Genomic DNA, 19,630 nt, shown 5'->3' with positions numbered 1-19,630 from the left:
TCAGGGAATAAAGGCAAATGCCAGGGCATGTTGCGTGCAAAACTGTAAGAACAGACTTGACGGAGTAATGAAGCGCGTGTGGTTTGTGTTTGGTCTGGAAATCCAGCCCCATCTGTTCCAGATGTTTTTAGTTGTGTTCGTAGCAAGTAGCTACTGTGCTGCTTTGGGGGAGAATAAAAAAAAATAAAAACTGGGGTGTGCCTTCGCAACGGTTGCAAACAGGCAAGAGCAGCCATGAAATATGTTCCCTTTTGTTGCCTTAGAGCAGATGGATAAATAGCCTTGAATAATTTAATGAAGAACTCGAGCTTTCGGGGAAGGCTTCTGTGTGCATGCCTGAGTACTGGCTTTGTGAGTTTTGTTGGCAAGAAGTATTATACTTCTAACCCCTTCACGCAGGGCAACAGCTGCTTGTAAAATGGTACTTTGCTTAAGTCTCAGAAGTTTGTTCTTCAAATGGTCTGGCTGTCAGGTCTCTTGCAGACAGTGCGGGCAGAAACAGCCTGTGTGAACGAGAGGTGAGCTGAGTTGGAAATGTCTGAATTGGACCTAAACTTAGTCTGGAGCTTACACTCATGGGTTTCTTTTGCATGTGGAGCTGTAGTATTTGCTGCCATCCGATAATCCAAATGAAAAAAAATTATTTCTGTATGGTGAGTTAGTGGTTTTGAATCTGACCTGGTTTTGCTTTGTTCTTTCTTATCTGGAATATCTCAGACTCATTCATGGGAGCTGAGCTGCGGACGTAGACCCAAGGATGGGGCCAGTGACGTGTTAGTGGAGGAAAACTTGGCCAAGGTGGGAGAACAGCTACTACTGTGAGAAAGTGAGGGCTCTGGTACTTTCTTTTGTGGCCAAACACTTCCTTGCGTTAGCTGTACGGAGTTTGTCCCTATTCTACCTGGGGAACATAAGGAAAAGGTATTGGGTTTTGATCATTACCCACACTTGCCTGCAACAAGCAGCAAATGTGTGCTTAGCCTCTAAGCGATATGGAAGATTATTTAATACAGCTAGATTTTTTTTTTCTCTGTTATTTTACCAATTTTGTATTTGCTTGTCAAAAGTGTATTTGCAGATGAACCCTTGGGAAGCGCACAGGGTCTTATTTTGTGTGTGAAATACAGCAGCAGAAGCTCTGGGCAGTGCCACAGGAGGACTTCGTGACGGAGATGTAGAATTGGGAGTCTCTTCTACACACAGGAGTGGATAAGAGGTAGAGAGAAAAGGGGAGGGGAAAGAAGGCAGCTACTAAAATCTGTTCCCAAAAGGATGAATGAATGGGTGACACACATAAATGACTGCTGTGATGGTCCGACTTAACTGTAGCTTGGTCTCTGGATAATCCTCGTATGTCAGATTTCTGTAAGGCCAACATGTGACACAAAGCTTGCCTCTCAACAGAACAGACAAGTGTGCTTTGCTGGTATTAAGAGCCTGGCTAAAGCCTGGGCTCCCACTGTGCATTGATTCGAACGCGTGTGTCTGTGTATTTATGTGTGTGTGCTCGTGTATGTGGTTCTGCAGCTGAGGTCTTGTAGAAGAACTTTAAAGGGAAACTGGAATTCCACAAACTCTTGGCTATTGCATAGGCAGTCCCAAACTTGCCTCTGTGTGCATTACGGCCTCTTCAGAAAAAAAAAAGGAAAAAGGAGGAGGGGGAAAAAAAAAAAAGAAACGACAAAAAAGCTTCTAGCTGGGATTACCTTTGTCACACCTGTCACCACTGATGTCCTCTCAAGGTTAGAATTGGAGCTACGTGAGGCCAGCTTAGACCAGCGCCGCTGGAAAGGAGCTCTATGAAGGAACAGCAGGCGCTGGACGGAGAGCAGGAGAGCCCCCAGGAACATGAACAACAGCTTGCGCGTTAACCTGCCCGGGACCTGGGCTGGTTCCAGCAGCTCGCTCCAGGAGAAGTCTGAGCATTCCTTTTTTCTTTTCTATTACTATAGGATGGAGGACGAGGCGGTACTGGATAGAGGGGCTTCCTTCCTTAAACATGTGTGCGATGAAGAAGAGGTGGAAGGTAAGAGACCTTGGACTGCTGGGCAGAAAGGGCATCGTCACAGTTTGTCTGTGAGACGGGCACAGTTGGGTAGCAGGGAAAAAGGGCACCGTTGTTGTGCTGGGTAATTAATCCTAAAACTGACTGAAACGCCGGTAAGCTTAGCTGGGGTGAAACTGACTTTTTAAATTTAAAGAAATCCTCTTTTTCAATTCGGGAGTGAATGTTATATGTTGCTGGCACACATATCCACTTCCCGCAAAATCCTGTTTGCTGTGCCTTGCATAGACAGGGGCTGTGAAATATCAGGGCTATTAGTTTTTCTTTACTATATGAAAGTTTCTTGTATGTCTTGGTAACACTTGCATATCACCAGGACACTGAAGTGCTGGAATACGGTGGCAGGTGTCGCAGATGGAGAAGCGAACTGGAAAGACCAGCAGAATTTGTACAGTGTCAGGGTGGACATAAGGCAGTGAGTGGATGTTTTCCTGGGTTATCCTTTTAGCTTAGGAGGCATAAAGATAAGGTTTTCCCCATGGAAGAGGAACTTTTGAACAGAGTAAACAGTTTCCTTAGTTGTTAGGAGAAGAGCAGATTCCTTTGCAAGTGTGTTTATTTTTTTCTCTGGCTAAAAATATTGTGAAATCCCAAAGATTAAAGGAATCTAAAGGAGTTTAGGTTTTTAAGGTTGGTTGTGGGAAATTACTGAGCCGATAGGAAGGAAATATTTGCAGCATCTTTGTTTGTTTGTTTTATGAGAATTAGTTGACCATATGCTTGATAAAGTAGTGGGCAAGAAGGAGGAGCGGGCTGTAGGTACATACTCTACCTGGAAGGGAAAGGAGGCCAGCATTGCAGCTCACAGTGCTGTCCTTCCCCTCTTGACTGTGGTAGGTAATTTTATTCTAATTTCTGTATTTGCAAACAAACACCTGGGGCTTTTTGGTTTGAAATATTTCCAAAGGTGTAGGGTTACAGCCGTGTCATGGTCACTGCTAATGGACAGTAAAGGATCAAGAAGTGTGAAAGAAAATAGTCTCCAAAAGGTGGATTTGAACACTTCCAGCAAATCAAACCAGCCATTTCCAGGAAAAAGCCTGTGTTTTCTTCCCTTCTTGTATGAAGAAATCTGTGCTCGGTATCTAAAAATTATGGTGTTGGGTTTAATTAGGCCATTTGCTGTCTGCAGCGTCAGGATGACGGGGTTTGTATTAGCCCTTTGCTGGTAGAATAATTGATACTTGGGCACAGCAAAAACATTTGAGAGGGGAGAGAAGGGAGAGAGTTTCTTGTATTTTACTGTCCAAAACATTGCCACATGCTGTTGTGGTGTCTATGGCCCATATGTAACACTCCAGGAATATAATACAGGTTGTTGTTTGTGAAGAACATTGCGGGACTGTCCTTTTAAACTGTCTGCAGGTGCTGTGAAAATGGTAATATTTGTAGATGTGGTGTGTTTAGCACCATGTTTCAGGGCAGATACCCCATTTGATTTACTTGGGCTAACAGACTAGTTGCAGTTCATGTCGCTGGGCTAAGGAGAAGAGGTGGAAAAAGTATTTCTAACTGTACATGACAGGCCTCTGGGAACTGTAGCCACTTGTCTGAGCCTGCAGAGAGAACTGGAGCCGTGTAACCGGCTAATTCCCTTGCCTGTGCTGAAGGCAGAGCCTTGCTTCTCGCCGGGCCCTGTGAGTGACCCAGCTAAGCCACGAAGGAGCTGCCGTGTGCGCGGGCAGTGCCGACGCTGTGGCAGCTGTCTTCGGTTCTTAGCGTACCTGGCAAATCTGGGGCATGGCCACAGCGCAAATCAGCGTTCAAAGCTTTGGCGCTTTGAGGAGATCTGATTTGTCTTAAAGCAGATGATGTGCATCCTCAGCTACATCTAACTCTACACACATAGATGAGCCCTGTGTATAAGTAAACTGAACGTATGTGTGTATCTAATATACATGCACCCCGCGTACAGTCACAGTCTGCATATATAGAAGGAACTGTAAAATCACAGAGTGGTTTGGGTTGGAGAGCCCTCCCCAGCTCCCCCAGTGCCCCCCTGCCCTGAGCAGGGCCATCTGCACCAGCTCAGGTCGCTCAGAGCCCCGTCCAGCCTGGCCTGGGGTGTCTCCAGGGATGGTTCAGCCACCACCTCTCTGGGCACCTGGGCCAGGCTCTCACCACCCACATGGTGAGGAGTTTCTCCCTTCTATCTAGTCTAAAACTACCCTCTTTCAGTTTAATATCCAATGGAAGGGCTAAAATATCAGGTGGAAGACTTTCAATTGACACTTGGTGCAGATGCTTTTTAAGTATCTTTGCTGGATTTCTGCACAGCAGGTGAGGGGTTTCAAGGAGGAGAGCATATGTCTGGAGACCTGAAGATGTAGGCTCTGGAGCACTCTCCATTCGTTTAGCTGCTTTTGTGATATGCTTAGAAATTGCCTTTCAAAAAAGCTTGTAGTAGTTACATCCTCTGCAGAACCAGGTAACAGTAAGTGGGAATTGTTAGCTCCAGCTGTATTTTATTTTTCTTATACCTTGTATTTTTAGCTTGCTTTCATGAGGAAACAACATACTTATCATAGAGTCGTTTGCTTCTCTTGCCTCTTCTCTCTCTCTCTCTCTCCCAATAATTTTTTTCACCCAGCAGTCAGTTTTGATCAACTTTCTCAGGAAGGCTGTTTAGAGCTATTAATTTCACCAAACTTGTAGGGGAAAAAAAAACCCAGAGGAGAGAGGAGAAATGGTTTCCTTTTCCCTCTGCTAGGGAAAGGAGAACCGTGACCTTTATGCGAAGGGAGCTGACAGTGCGGGTTTAGGGCAGCGGCACCTGGGGATTCCCGGGCTGCAGGAGGTTGCGGCAGGGAATGAAACCCCCCCCGTGAAACATTATAACCTGCTTAGGAAGCAGGCTGCTTTTGTTGCTTGTGAGTCTGCTTGATGTAGAACGAAGACGGAATTTTAAAGTTGTCCCTGTGAGCATCAACCTTTGTGTATTCTTTGCGAGAAGAGAGAAGCAGCGTGGTGTTCTGTTGGTAGCTGATAACCTCACGTTGTGTCTGTGGGATGGAGACAGGACTCTCAATTACCACATCAGTGGCTAATTTGATTTTGTAGTGGTGTGGGGGAGAGGTAAGGACTTGGCTTTTTAAGGACAGGGAAAAACAGGCATTTCTGGTCAGTAGGATGCTGGGACACTTTCAGCGTGGGGCACCTGTCGGTCATGCCCTCGCTGAGTAAATGTGATGTTGATAGAAACCATACATACCTGACAAAAGTATGTCCTTTGACTTAGTTCCAGAGATTGTTTAACGCTTTGCTAAGATGGCACCTCAGTCTGGTCCTACGCTGGAGTGTGTTGCTATTTTATTAGTGATATCGGCTGTTGACATTCAGAAATGCTTCTGTTCCCTTTTTTTACTCCCTTGTGTCTATGCCAGCGAAGGGGCTCACTCAATTAACTGAGCACATTTGAGGACGAAGAGCTGCTTTGCTGGCCAGCAGTGATGTTGCACAGAAGTGCCCCAGAAATGTGACTCGGTGAGACGAGCGATCTGCCTGGGTCGGGTTCAGAGTGGGGAAGGAAAGCAAGTGAGAAAATGTGGGCTCGACTGGGGAGAAGGGAAGAGGCACTGCCCTGAGCTGAACCTCCTGTGTGAGAAAACCGTTCCCATTCATTTAGAGCACTGCACGTTCCTTTCCTTGAAGGTAATGACATATTGCTGTAATGCCACTGTTAGGAGTGCTGGTATGTGTGACATAAACAGATTACTTAATAACCGATTTTGCAAGAGGGGAAAAGTAAAGCTCCACCTTATCCTTTGAGATAAGGTACTCTTGGCTCTCTAAGCGTAACTTCCCTCGGGCTCGCTGCCGCCCGTTCACGGCGGGGCAGGGATCCTGGGTTTTCCGTCTGACAAGTCCCTCACTGGCAGGACAGGAGCGCTCTGGCTGCGAGCGTTAGGAGAAAGGGACCCGCAGGTCATTTGTCCCGAGTTACAACTTGGTTTACAAAGCAAAGGTATCTAGATTATCTCTTAGATATCACTGTTGTAGCAAAGACTTCAGGAAAAAAATTCTGTTACAGTGGAAACTTTATAGTAGATCCTGTCATCATTATGGGATTTACTATATAGGGAGCCTAAAACAAGGATTTTGTAACAACTTTCAGTAACTGCTTTTTCCATTGTAATGGACTGTTGCCCACATTGTGCTGCTGCTTGCTTTCTCTTCTTGACCCTGTTATGTCATTGCCGTTGGGTAGAAAGCTGTGTGATGCCATAAGCCTAAGATTATTACTTGATGTTGGATCGATGAGGAGAGAGGTTGAAAGGGCAGAGATAACTGAAAATCTCTATTAACAGCAAGCAGAAGGTAGGAGAAATGCACTGTATTTGCCCATTTACTTGTTTTCTTTTTCTCATCTCTGCCCCTAGTTTTCGATCACTGGCTTTAGGCAGACCATCTCCAAAAAAACAGATGACCTGTTTCCTATCAGAGTTTCTGATTGCTGCTGAAGTAAATATGGTTAAAATATTTATCAGGTAAAATCTCAGCACAGAGTGTCCTTCATTAATTTTCGTTGGCCCCTTTCATTTATATGTGGAGATAGAGTAGGCTGGTTTTTGCTTTGGTAAAACTGGCTCAGGCCTTGCTCCCACAAAAGCAAAACGATGAGGATTTAGGGACTGCTTTTCTAGTCTCTTTCTGTACAGCGGCTGGCACAACTTGGGAATGGCCGGCACAGATTGGGACCTGAATGCTGCCCCACGCAGCTCATAAAAACAAGCTGGGCGGTTTGGATCTTCTCACCTTTGTAGTATCTGGATGAAAGATTTCAGATGAGCTTCTCCCCAGTTTTAATTCTCCGTGACACTTTGCGGGATACTGAAATGTGTCGTTATCTGGTTTGTCAGTCTAGTGCTATGACTTGATTGCAGACTTCTGATAATATGGTAAATCCCTATGGCAAAGTTGAGAGCGGTTTTTGTGTGTTAGGATTAATCAAGTCAGTAGCATAAATGCTGTGAGGTCTGTGAAGTACAAATCACTCATGGAGTGGTTTGTACAGAAAGTTTTGTCGTTAAGATAGTATTACTTTTTAGTCATTTATTAGCTTGATGCTAGTAAATCTACGAGCAGGATTCCTGTTGGCAGTGTCCAGCAGGGATCAGGTTTTCCTGTCATTGCGTGGGGCGTCATTCTGGTCATTCCATCTCTTGGTGGGGCAGTTGGCAGGGATCAGCATTGGCTTTGTGAAGGTGCTCAGGGTTGTGTGAGAAGGTGTCTGCCTACGCTAAGCTCTGTGAGCAAAACTGCAATCCAAGTTCAGATGGTGATAAACTAACTGTACATAAGGTACTGATAAGTTGGCTGTGCACGCAGGAGAAATCGAGAAAATGTTGTAAGAACAGCTGAGCCGATATATGATGTGGTTTGCCTGTTGCAAAGGAAAGGTGTTTTCTTTTAAGCAATGATAGCTTGTGCACGGATGCTGCAAGTATAAGGTACATGGCAGCGAAGGAAGGTGTTTCCATACCGTTCTGACAGTGCCTGGCTTTTTTCCATCTTTGATAGGTTTAGAAACAACCATCAGCTTCTGACCTGGTGATGACACATTTTGCTGAGGGCCATCCAAAGCAGGAAGGCCACCCTCACATTACGCACCTCTACCCTTCAGCCTTTGATGGGAGCAACTTCTGTGCGTGGATGTTTCCAGTCCCTGGGGCCATCCTGGAGCTGCTGGTCCTACCAGAGAGCAGCCGGGGCTCGGACAGGGTCGTTCAGGGGCAGAGGCTTCCGTTCCCTTAGTGCTCTCATGATAACCACTCCACAAAGGCCACTTGTAAAGACCTCTTTCTTTCTGGTTTTGTCCTCTTCTGGGCCATTTAAGTCAGAATTCAACTCTAAGCTTGTCTGACTGTCTTCTTCCACCCATTGTAGATACCTTCCTCTGCCCAAGAGCTCTTCTTTAAGATGATACTTGATGTGACAGTTCAGGATGGAGATTCAAGAAAAGATACAGCCTTTCTTCAGACTTCAGATGTGAGCCCTAGGTGTGCTGATTACCCTTCCTGATTTTTTTTTTTTTTTTTTTTTTCTGTGACACATTTAAAATTAAACAGGGTAACGTTGGCCATCCCTAGTGCTGGGGAGCCCCAGTCACAGTTGTAAAATGTGTAATGCAAGTGTTTGATCTGTTTGGCTGTGTTTAGCACACTGTCATGGTTTTTTTGTCTCTCTACTGAACTGACAGATTTCTAAGAGCCATACTATGTGCTGTAAGTGAAGGCACGGAGTCAGGGAGACGCCTGTTAGAGTTGTGGTGAAGGGCGAATGACAGAACCCACTTGGCAAACAGGTAAAGACCCGAGGCAGGAGGTGGCAAGTGCCTGGCACGGTGTCAGGGCTGGGCTGGCCAGGGCAGGCAGGCACAGCCTTGGAGCCGGGGAACACAGGAGTGTCCTTCTTCTCTTATCTGTGCACCCAAAGCGAGCAGAGCTGGCCTTAATCTGGAAACTGATGCTGTTTGTACGGTGTGGTAGGATAGGTGCAGTCTTTACACTAGCCCAGTCATCGCCTCAGCCTTTGTGAAGGACTATCCCCTCCTTTCCGTTGGGTGATATTCCTAATCTGGTTGCACAATGCTGTGGGAGCTTCCAGAGCAGTAAAAAGGGGCCGAGGAGGGCGGGAGGAAGGCAGGGAATCTCGGCAGTTCCTCGAGGGGAGTGTCAGTGTCGTGCTGCTGGAGAGGCATCAGGAGGCACCGCCGTTGTTTGCATTCCACCATGGTGCCCTGCAGGCAGCAGCTCGGCCTTCCAGTAACCCCGGCTCCCGCCGCAATCTGCCTTGCGTAAAACACACCATGGCCTCCGTGTGTAATTAAACTGCGGCCTTGGAATCAAGGTTCGGTCGCAGCAGGGCTGTTCTCCTGTCTCGTGATGCAGCGCGGCAGTCAGGTGGAAATGAGGGCTGCTCTGCGGTGCCTGGCACTTGGAAAACCCAAGGAAAGGGGATGGTGGTTTGGTTGATCCCTGCCTAGCACGTTGCACTTGTACACCTTGTTTCTGCTGCTGACCTGTGTCAGAGATTTGCTGTTTGTCCTTCAGGCTTTGGACAATGTGTTGCTACTCCATGTGGTCATTGGTGGTCACCAGGAGTTCAGGCTTTAAAAAGACACAGCGTTTGTGTCAAGAGTTTAGAGCGCAAAACCTTTTTTTCTCCCAGTCAGTGGCCTCCTGCAGAAGGCTGCAAGTATGTAGTCTCGGCTGCTGTGAAAATCAAGGCTCTTGCTTTCTGCGGAGGGTGGTCTAAAACCCACCTGCATGTATGAACTTGGTAGAGTCAAGTACAGCTTGGTATTCTTTTGGTCAGCCTTGGGAATTAATGAGGTGAAAATTTTTGCTCAGATGGGCTGTTTTGGCCTTTAGCCATTTCCAGTGGTAATTTGGGGCATTTTGAAAGGGGACATGATTTTAAAGGATCTATGGTCTATGCTTGAGGCAGATATCCAAAAGTCCAAAGGTACTATGCTTCCAAACAGCTTGGCCTAAAACTTAAAACCAACAGTCCAGCACAGCTCCCCTCCTCTGCCCTGTTGCCCAAAGCCATAGTTTTAAAATTCTTCCTTTTCTTTCAGTGGGATCCAAACAGTACCGGCCAGGTTAGATCAGATCACAGCCAGCCAGGTTTGGTGGCTTCTGTAACCTCACACAGCTCCAAAGAAGAGAGAAAGAAAAGCAGCTTATGTGGTTGTGGGTAAGAGTCTCGCAGTGGCTTATGTAAAGCTCAGTGCGAATACCCCAGACACATGTTTATTGTTCTGCATAAACACTGTCCACCTGTGAATTCACTGCCAGCTTCCCTATGTTTTCTTCTCATGGAGCGGTACCTTTTAACAGTCATGTACCTGTATCTCCTGGGCTTCATGGCCTGTTCTGATCCTTCCCTAGCAATTCAGTAGGTTTTGGTGAGTTCGCTCCTTCTAAATGAACAGGGTCAAGAAAAAAAATGAAGACTTCATTTTATTTTTTCATTTTCTCTTCCTGTTTAGATTTTCTTGACTTTGTGAGCTGTGTCTTTTGGAGCTGTCCTGTTCCTCAGGGCACAGTGCAACTCACCTTTTAAACATGCTTCTCTGCAGCAGCCTCAGAATCTTGTTAGGAGTCTGTTAGTTGAAGTCTGGGTCATTGATGGGAAGCGAGAGACCGTACGTTTGGGAAGTGCAAGCTTTAGACACATGGCTAGGAAGACTTTCCCAATGGCTAGCTGTGGTGTTGTTATGTGGGAACCTTTTAAAGACTGCAGAGGTCACTTTTAACATGAAGATTAGGATCATCTTTTGAAGATACTGAAGTTCTAGAAGCCTGATGTTATAAAATAACAAAAAATCTCTGGTTTACATGCTGTCTTCCCTTACAGTGCTCAGTTCCCCACCCCTTGTAGTGATTTTAGTAAAGAACTGAATATTAAGGGAGAAGCGCAGTAATACAAACACGTTGAATGATCTTTCCACAAGTTCCCTCCTCGATTAAGTAACTGCATCTTGGTTGTTGATGCTGGGTCCTCTCTTGAATACTTTCATCTTAGCCATGAATTTAGGGTCCTTTTACAGAGCTGACAGAACTGTTGTTTGTAATCCTGTCCCTTCCCGTTTCACCTGTCAGTGGTGTAGTTGCTTGGGTTTTGTGTCTCTTGCAGCCTCTGTTTTCTCTTTTGCCCTTCACTCCATCTCTCTGGTTGCAGGCTGTTCTCATGATGACCTTTATTAGGTTGTGAGCCCCCTACCCAACCTTATGGTTGTCCTTCCATAAGTATTTGGTCCCATCCCTCAAAGGTCCGTCACGTGATGGGTTCGCACTGACCCTTTTCTTTAGCTGTCTGCCACATACCACAGAATAATTAGTTTACTGCATGTTACTATCGTTTTAAAGGCCTTTATGCCTGAAGAGCTTTCCTGATCTCAGTTTTTTCAGCTACCTGGCTATGGACTTGTGGTACTTTTTTTCCAGTCTTTTCCATACAGACAGGATTTCTTCTGCTTATGCCAGCCGGTCTCTCAGCCAGCATCCTTTGTCCAGCTCTCTGCATCCCCCTGTTCTTGCTGATCCAGTCACAGTCTGCGCTCAGTCCCTACAAAGACCTTTGGTTCCCTTCGTGGGAACCTCTTGCAGAGAGGTAATTCTGTGCCTGAACATCACCCTTGTAAGACATACATGCGTGTTTCTGCACTAATAAAATATTCCTGTGACACAAAGAGCCAAGTCTGTTCCAGTTGTGCAGGCTGTCCTCTCTTTTCTGTGGTTCTGCTGCTTGATGGAGCTATTTTGCTGTGGGGAACGGAAGTGATTTGGATCTGATTTATCTCTTAACCAGTATGTTAGCTTGTTCAGATTACAACGAGATTGCAAAGAACAAAGTGCTCAATGAAACCTTCTGCTGTTTACCTAATCAAGAAGTTTTTACTTGCCTGGAAGAGCAGTTACTTGAATATTAGGATGTTCTAAAAACCCTGTGGGGACCGAGTGGTGAGCCCAGGAGTTTGCCTGGTCAGCCTGTCTGGAGGATTGGTTATGGCTTTTTCTTTTTAGTTTCAGTATCTGTGTTCAGATGCATTAATGGCAGTAGTACTTAGCGCTTACAGTGTGCTAGGGGAAATAATCATGTTCTTTGTTTCTAATGCATGAACCAGCCATGTTCACTGACAGGTCTTGTGAATTTTATCCTACCCAGAATTTACATCTTTATAATGCGTCTTGAAAATGTTCTGGTTTGTTTGTTGTTTTTGTAGCTTGCGTTTTCATTTGTGTGGAAATGAATGCTCTTTGCGATCACTCCTGGGTAGTTTTTAGGTGAAATGTGGTGACTGTATAGGAGGGACCGGGAGAGTCGGTTCTGTTGCCCGGTGCTAGCTGTTCTCTGAAGCTGGTGTCGCACAGGCTGCGTGTCCGTCCTGTACCTGCTTGGGTGTGGAGGGCGACAGCCGAGTCTGGGGTGGTGGAGTTGTTTGGGTTGGAGGAGCCCACGTGTGCTCCTTCGCGAGGTGTTCGGCACCTGTAACCCCTCTACAATCAGGTAGAGTTAAAGGCCCTGAGCACGTGACGGTGTGGCTTTTTGTTCTTATTTCTTGAGCTGATTTGAAACTAAGCAGGGCTTAGTTTGGGGCTTGCTTAGTGCTACTTTTATTATCTCCCCTTTAAAATGGATCATCCCTGTGACTTATTTGTCCTTCTTGGTTACCAGTCATTTATTTCTTAGGATTCTCACACAAAAGGAGATCTACCCTTCGGCTGCCACCCGCAATTCGGAAAATCACCCCCTAAAAGCTGCACTAGGCTCAGCCTGGTCCCGGCGGCGCGTTGGCCGGTGCCACGTCCAGCCGCGCGCTGGGCAGGACTCCGGCCCCTTGGCCGGGCGCGGCGTGCCGCGCTCTCCGCTGGCACAGCACGTGCTGCTCGCTGTCCCCGGCCCGTCTCGTGTGGCTGCAGGTTCCTGAATGTCAGACATAGCTGTGGAGCAAGTCTTCATACAGTTATTAGAGCAACTCATTAGCAGTAGGAGTGAAAGCCACACGCTCTAAGAATGTGTCAGAAGCCACATAAGTAACGAAAGCTTCCTCGCCCCAGGGGTGTGCTGTGTTTCAGTTCCATCCAGGTATGAGACTGATTGCTTGGCTGGGAAAGTGGGCAGAGAAGGGCACAACATGACCTGTTTCTGTGTTACAATAGACCAGCCGTGCCCAGAGGTGGCCTGAAATACCTGTGCCAGTGCTCTCTGGGCGCCCGGGTAACACGGCTGCCCCGTGCGGGAGGCACGAGTGCCCAGAGCATACAGAGGAGAGGCTGGCTGTGCAGACACGTCCATCGTAGCCACAGGAGCCTGTCCAAGCCTGGCTGGGTTTTATGTGACTCTCCCTTGAAAGTAAAAATAAGAGCCAGGTGAAAACTGCTAATACTCAGCTCATTTTTCTCTGCTTCATAAATTTTTAATGTTAGGTTTTGATCTTGTTTCCTTCTAAGGTGCCAGTCTGGGATTCTTTATGGTTTACCCTGACCAGGCTCTAAGTCTCAACAACCCTTCTGAGATACTATGCACTGGGCAGGCTTTATCCTTTCAGCCTGTAACTTTTGGCTCTTTTCTCCAGATGACCAAGTTTTGCTTTTGCTACCCCAAAGCCATTCCTCTGTCACTGTTTGTTTAGAAGAGTTAGTGTTCAGAAGTGAAGAGTGTGTCATAAATAAGTGATCTCTTTCTGCTTGTTTGCCTGTGGGTAGTCTGGAGTGAAAGAACTTCAGTCTTGCACAGTGTCAGGCTCGAAGCCTGCACTTGGTCATGCACCAAGATTGCAGAAGGCTGTGGGCTCAGCTCAGTGTCCAGATTAACGCAGAGACCTCAGCCACAGAAGTTATCACCACACTTAGATAATCTGATCATATCTGCTGGTTTTGGTGGGGTTTTTTTGTTTGTTTTTTTTTGTTGTTGTTATTGTTTTGGGTTTTTTTAGTTATTTTTTCCTTCTCTTGTGCTAAGGCCCTGGTTTCGGTTTGTGTTTCCTGTAACACAGCTTTGCTGGTAGGACCGTACACTGGGATTACTGCCGTGGCCCCGATGCCGTGTTACATGTAGGTGTTGCAATACGCAATACAAAGGGCTTTGTGCAAAGACCCTTGTTGCAGGATGAAGCTCCCCAGAACCACCCAAATTCAAACTGTATAAAGAGTAATTCCCCTGCTCCCAGCACACTTCTCGTGTAGGCACAGCCCCAGATCTGCGTGCACGGCTTGAGATTCGGGCAGTTTTACTCCTGGGATGTCAACCAGACTGTGCTGGGGCAGGAGGGAGAAGGGATGAGCAGATACTTGTGCAGACAGGGAGCGCTGCATTTTACAGAACTTAAATTTGGTAAGACACGAGTGGGTTTTTACAAATAAAACTGATTCAAGGAGTTTCTTGTGCCCAAACTCTGCATTCGGACTCTGAACCATGAGCTGCTATTCTTCAATACCTTAATAAAGCAAAAGACATGATTTCAACCCAGATTTTTCCAGGGGAAAAATAGCTTTGCAATGATGACTGCTTCTTGTTCGCTTAATAAACAGATGAGACAATTTTGCTCCGAATCAGGTGCAGGGTCAAGTTTTACCTTCATGCAGAAGCAGCTGCGTTCACAAGTTGTAGCTGCAGCAGGTGTGAGAGGAAGCAGAACCCAGCACTGCCCTTCAGAGCAGAGAAGGTGCCGCTTTCCCCACGGGTCTTGCTCTGCATCTGACCTCTGGGATTTTATAGTCTTGTGAAATACATGCCTCTGGTCAGCCAAAACAGCTCTAAAAATTAATGAAGTGCACACGGAGGCTAGTAATTTCCCTGGGGAGAGCGGGGAAGGAGATGGGATTAGCAGGAGGAGTTTCGCACTTGGCTCTGCTCTTCCCGTCCTCCACCAAACTGCAGGATAACAGTGCGGTGCATGTGGCGTTAAATTTATCAGGCATTACCATTAGTAGTAAATGGTTCTCATGGGAAAGGCTCTGTTACCTCAGCAAGTAGGAAATGTCTCAGAAACCCGGTACATTGAGAGTACGTGTCAATTGTTTCCTTCCAGGCGCTTTGGGAAGGGAGCCTAGAAGTTTATCTCAGCGTTTACAACAATCTCAACAGATGCCAAGCACTTCAAGTACTCAGAAAAGGAAAACGTCTTGCTTGGCTTCCCTGAACAGACTGGGAGGGGGGAAGATGAAAAGCAGCATTGAGTAAGTCTCTCCCTTGCAGAACAGGGAGAAAAGCAGCTAAGTAATGCAGATGATTGCCTGCGTATATAAAATTTAGTTTTATATTACCAAAATCTGTACTGTGCACACGTGGTCAAAAGATTAAAGAGATTGTCCAGTATGTTGGCAGCATATTAAGGTATTAAGACTACAGGCTTACTATGATGTGTTTCTGCTATCAAGCTGACCACAGAATGAAAGTGATTCAAAGGAGGACATGGTTTTAATACAGATGCTGGAATCACCCGTCCTTTTGCGTCTGGCCTTTGGGTGTGATCTGCGCTGTGCGGGTCCTTGGGAAGAGCTCCCCGTGCGCCGGGACCCCCTGTGCCCAGCTGGGGTCTCCCCACCTCTGTCCCTGTCCAGCACTTGTGCCGTCTGCCGCGTTAAAGCGGACATTCCAGGGGCTGGAGGAGCTTTCCTGGTTTCCTTTGGCACGCTGGAGCGGTCATGCCTTCAGGAGGCGTCCAGCGCTGGCTTGGTGTCCCGCGGTGGTGCGAGCCCCCTGCTCGGACACGGTGGGCTGCAGACGGGGAGCAGCTCCCTTCCTCATCACCGCGGTAACTGGAACCTCCCTGGGACATTCGCACGAATGCTTTTATCTGTCAGTTTATATACTGATATCACTAATGCTCTCTGGGTATGTTTTATTTATTTAGCATGGTCTCTGCATAGTTAATGCCAGTACATAAGCCTGTGGGTGCTGCAGCACTCCAGTCGCCAGAACTACCGTGTGATTTGTTTCAGGGCCATCACAGACACGGTAGCACCGTCGTGTCAGTGAGCGAGCAGGGAATTTCTGTGTAAACCTCTGCTTTCTGTTACAGTCTCCACAAAACAAATTACTTTGGAGCCAAAATTTATCACACTTATTGCCAGTCTGGGGATACATATATTTTTTCAAGTGATCATTTGGTGAACAATTTTTCTTCTTTCATTTTGTTGGTCTTTGAGAATTAAGAATGTGGTGTTTAAGAAGCCTTTTTCAGATTTTCTTTTTTATGCTTAAGTAACTCAACAGCATGTACTTAGAATTTCTAATTTGTCCTTCGTGTTTGCTTTTCAAAGGAGCTACTGCTGGAGTTTCGTGTGCCTCAGTAGTCTTGCTGGGCTATAGAGTGTGTTTTGAGAGACAGCGTGATATGTGCAGGGCTGGAGCTTTCCCATAAACGTCTGGCCCTATCCTTGCATACAGCTCACGGTTCTGTTCTTTGCAACATCCTTGGGGAACTCAGTTAGCTGTTTTCAAGTTGCTATCAAGGAGGGCCATGCTGGTCAAGCAGCTTTTTAAAAGACCTCGGATGCTTTCAGTATGCAAGTTCACATGCTAAAAAGGCGAAGGATGCATCAGACTTTACAGGTGGCCTCAAGAGCATGTGGCATTTGAAATGACAGATGCGGGATGTCAGCAGGAACATTCCAGCCCTGGCAGACCTTCTCATGGATAAATCTGCCAGGAGAGCAGCGGGAATATCAGCAGGACACACAGAGCCGGTGGCAGCAGGTGGTCACAAAGTGCCTCGGCCACCCCTGTGGAGAGGTTTAGTTAAAGGTCACTGGATTTTTCCATACCAAATTCTGGCTTTTAATCAACATCCCTTCCATATCTGTGTTTTATTTATTTTTATATACACACACACATATATGTATATGCTTGCCTTACGTATTTTTGGAAGTGTGCTTCATGGACTCTGTCTGGCTGATGCAGCACAGTCTCTCTTGTGAGTCCTCACACAAGGTGTCAATTTGTTATAGAAATCATTTATTTTGTGCCTACATTTTCAGTTGCTAGGTCTCGAAGATTGGAATTATCATTGTGAGGAATTAGATGGGCGTGTTTAGCAGTGAAGTTAACTGGTACCTGCAGACTCCGGCCTTACTCTTGCACTGGCATCTCCAGAGCAGCTTCCTCCATATTGCAAATAGGGGGTTCATCTGGTACCTTGAAATGCTGCTGAAAAGCAAACAACAGGAATAGGTGCAGCTTAGAGCTGCAAGGAGAGAGCAGTGCATGTTCTGTAATGGGGAACTGGTGGTGTGAGGTGACTGGGGGTGGCTCTGCAGGGGGGAGCTCTGCAGAAACGCTCCCGAGTCAGCAGGAGTAAATGACGGTACATACAGATAAATACGTTGATTCTTAAGTGCATTTAGAGCTCATTGGTTCACATAAATGTGCCTCGGTCAGTAATGGGCCATGTGTGTTTATGTGAAACCTGCTGCTTGCCTACACTGAGATGTGAGCGGGGAAACCCAATTTGGTGAAAAGCACAGAATACAACTGTCGTTGATCAAGAGGTAAATCTGAAGGAGCTGTTTGTAAAGCTTGAAGTGAGATGGCTGAATTATCTGGACACAGAAAAAGACATGTAAATGCTTTCTGCAGGCACAAGGAAAGGTATTTATCCCAAGCTGGTAGAAATGTGGAAAGCCCTGAAAATAAAACATTTCTGATAGAAGTCCTCAAAAAGACGTAACAGTTGATGAATGTAGTTGAAGTGCTTTAGTTTGAAAGGAAAGTCTATATGAAGGGGAAAAGGCATACTTGGTGTTTACAGTGAGCATGTGAAACTTGCCACTTGCTCTTTTATTAATTAATTTTTATTTTGCCAAGTGTCAGATAGGGTCCAGAGAAGGGCCACAAATCTGATCAAAGATGGTCAGACTGGGAGGCCAGCACGTGAGGAAAGGCCGAGAGAAACGGGCTTGTGGAGCCTTGAGCAAGGAAAGCTCAGGGGACACCTCATCACCAGGGTCCAGTATTTGAAGGGTGGCCACAAAGAGGGTGGACGCTCCCTTTTTTCAAGGAGTCAAATGGAAAAGACAAGGGGCAATGGGTACAAGTTACTCCTGGGATGGGTGCACATCGCTCCCGGGGAGATTACCATTGGACACAGGAGGAAAATTTTTCCCAATGAGAACAATCAGCCATTGGAATGATGGCCCCAGGGAAGCGGGGGATTCCCCCGCATTGGACACGGGTACGATTCGTCAGGACAGGATGCTGGGCCAGCTTGTCCAGACCGTGTTTTTACAAGAAAGGTTGGACCAGATGATCTTTGAGGTCCCTTCTGACCTGGTATTCTATATTTTTATGAAGTACTGAGAAATTTACAGTAACTTATGTTAGAAGTCCTTTCTCACGTGCTGTGTTTTAATAATACCCTAATGGTACTTTGACACTCGTTATACAATGGATTTCCAAAGTCAAGAGATGTAAATTTTGTTGCTCTAAGCTCTTCAGTTAAGCCGGATCAGTTTGCACAAGGGTAGGTGTTAAATCCAGGCAATGTATTTGGTAAAACAAATGGAAAAATTAACACAGAATGTTTTTGAAGAGCAATGTGTTCTGTATTGCACAACTAGTATGATGGCCTTCTGTGGGGGTTTTTTATTATTTTTTTAAAATGAGTCACAAGGACAGAATAATTATCAGCGAGTCTTTGCTGACATACACTCTCAGAAATGATTGTAAAAAAATACTTTTCTAAATGGTAGCTAAAGAGCTCCTAGCTTGCATTTGGAGACAAGAAACATAGCACTAATTAATGTTATGTCGATGAAGAAAGATACTTCGCTTGGCTATTTATTTGAATGAAATGCAACATGAACTGTGCTGGCCAGTGATGCATAAAATACATGCAATCAAAGTTAATATTCACTGTGTTTGTGCTCTCTAGGTCACCACACTATTTACATTGGGGTCCATGTGCCGAAGAGCTATAGGAGAAGGCGGCGTCACAGAAGACGACCCGGGCACAAAGAAAAGAAAGAAAAAGAGAAAATCTCTGAGAACTACTCTGACAAATCAGACGTAGAAAACGCCGATGAGACGAGCAGCAGCATCCTTAAACCTCTCAGTAAGTACTGGTGTCACTTGTCGCTCACCACAGTGCTCTCTTGTCTTGTGATTTGCTCCTGATCTGATAATGAAAGAGGAAACTGGATCGACAGAAACAGGCAGCTCATGTTGCAGGGTCAGAGGAGTCTTAATAGTTGCTGTGGCTTGGGAGAGGCACAGGCTGGGGCAGACTTTTCATCCCCCTGTATCACCGGAGTTTGCTCCTGAGTTAATGCCAGCCAGGAACAGGCCGCATTTTTAAAAGGAAGTTGGTGGTGCGTGTAAAAAGATAGCAAAGAAACATGAAGACTCTCTAGAAATCAAGCACCCCATGGTTTCAGCTATAATAGAAACAGCCTTATAGGAGCAGGGTGATGAGAAGCATGAACCCACTGCTATAGGCTGCGACAAATATATCTGCTTGGGATTTGGCTTCATCGTATCAGTAACTTCTGGTGCTAATAAGACTTTTCCCTTCAGTAATTAATCAGTTCCAAGTTTTGCAAACAAAAAAAGGAATAAATTGTAGCATTACTGTGTGTTTGATTACCTGTAGGGGTTGAATATCTAAATTCAATAGGCAGATGAGGTCTGGTTTTGATGCCTTGTACATATATTCCTACTGAAATTGTTAACCAGAGGAGACAGATTTTATCTAGTGCAGTCACTATGCAGCTCTTCAGCAGCACCGTGGGAGACTGTCACGAAGTCCCGTTCCTCTCGCTCTGTTCTCTGTCGCCCACGAGCTTGTGCTGAAATCTGGGGGATGGCTGCTTAAACACAAGTGGGAGGGAGACTGTGACAGCCTGCTAAAATGGGAACGTGCCAACAAGGTTTGAATATAGGAGAACAGCCCAGCATATGATATATAATAACTCAGATTATTAAGGCTAATTCCACATGGTTGGACTTTGAGTAAGCAACTTGTTTTTAAGTGGGGAAAACACTTCCTGTACTAGAGAGAGGAACGAGCAGGAGTCCTCCGACCTGATCTTCGACTGAAGAAACAGGTGAATGTTT

At 46.0% G+C, this 19,630-nt stretch overlaps 1 protein-coding gene across 7 annotated transcripts in view; it reads left to right on the top strand.

Annotated features, from left to right (window-relative positions):
• The window catches only part of SLC4A4 (solute carrier family 4 member 4), a 179,576-nt gene that overhangs the window by 33,971 nt on the left and 125,975 nt on the right, over window positions 1–19,630 (top strand). For all 7 annotated transcript variants that reach the window (XM_065634421.1, XM_065634420.1, XM_065634425.1 and 4 more), the window contains exons 2-3: window positions 1,953–2,026; window positions 18,450–18,629. In XM_065634421.1, coding sequence (XP_065490493.1) covers window positions 1,953–2,026; window positions 18,450–18,629 — 254 coding nt within the window. The remainder of the gene's footprint in view (window positions 1–1,952; window positions 2,027–18,449; window positions 18,630–19,630) is intronic.

This window comes from Caloenas nicobarica, chromosome 4 (genome assembly GCF_036013445.1).
Source record: "Caloenas nicobarica isolate bCalNic1 chromosome 4, bCalNic1.hap1, whole genome shotgun sequence".
NCBI lineage: Eukaryota > Metazoa > Chordata > Aves > Columbiformes > Columbidae > Caloenas > Caloenas nicobarica.
This window is presented reverse-complemented; position numbering and strand designations above follow the sequence as displayed.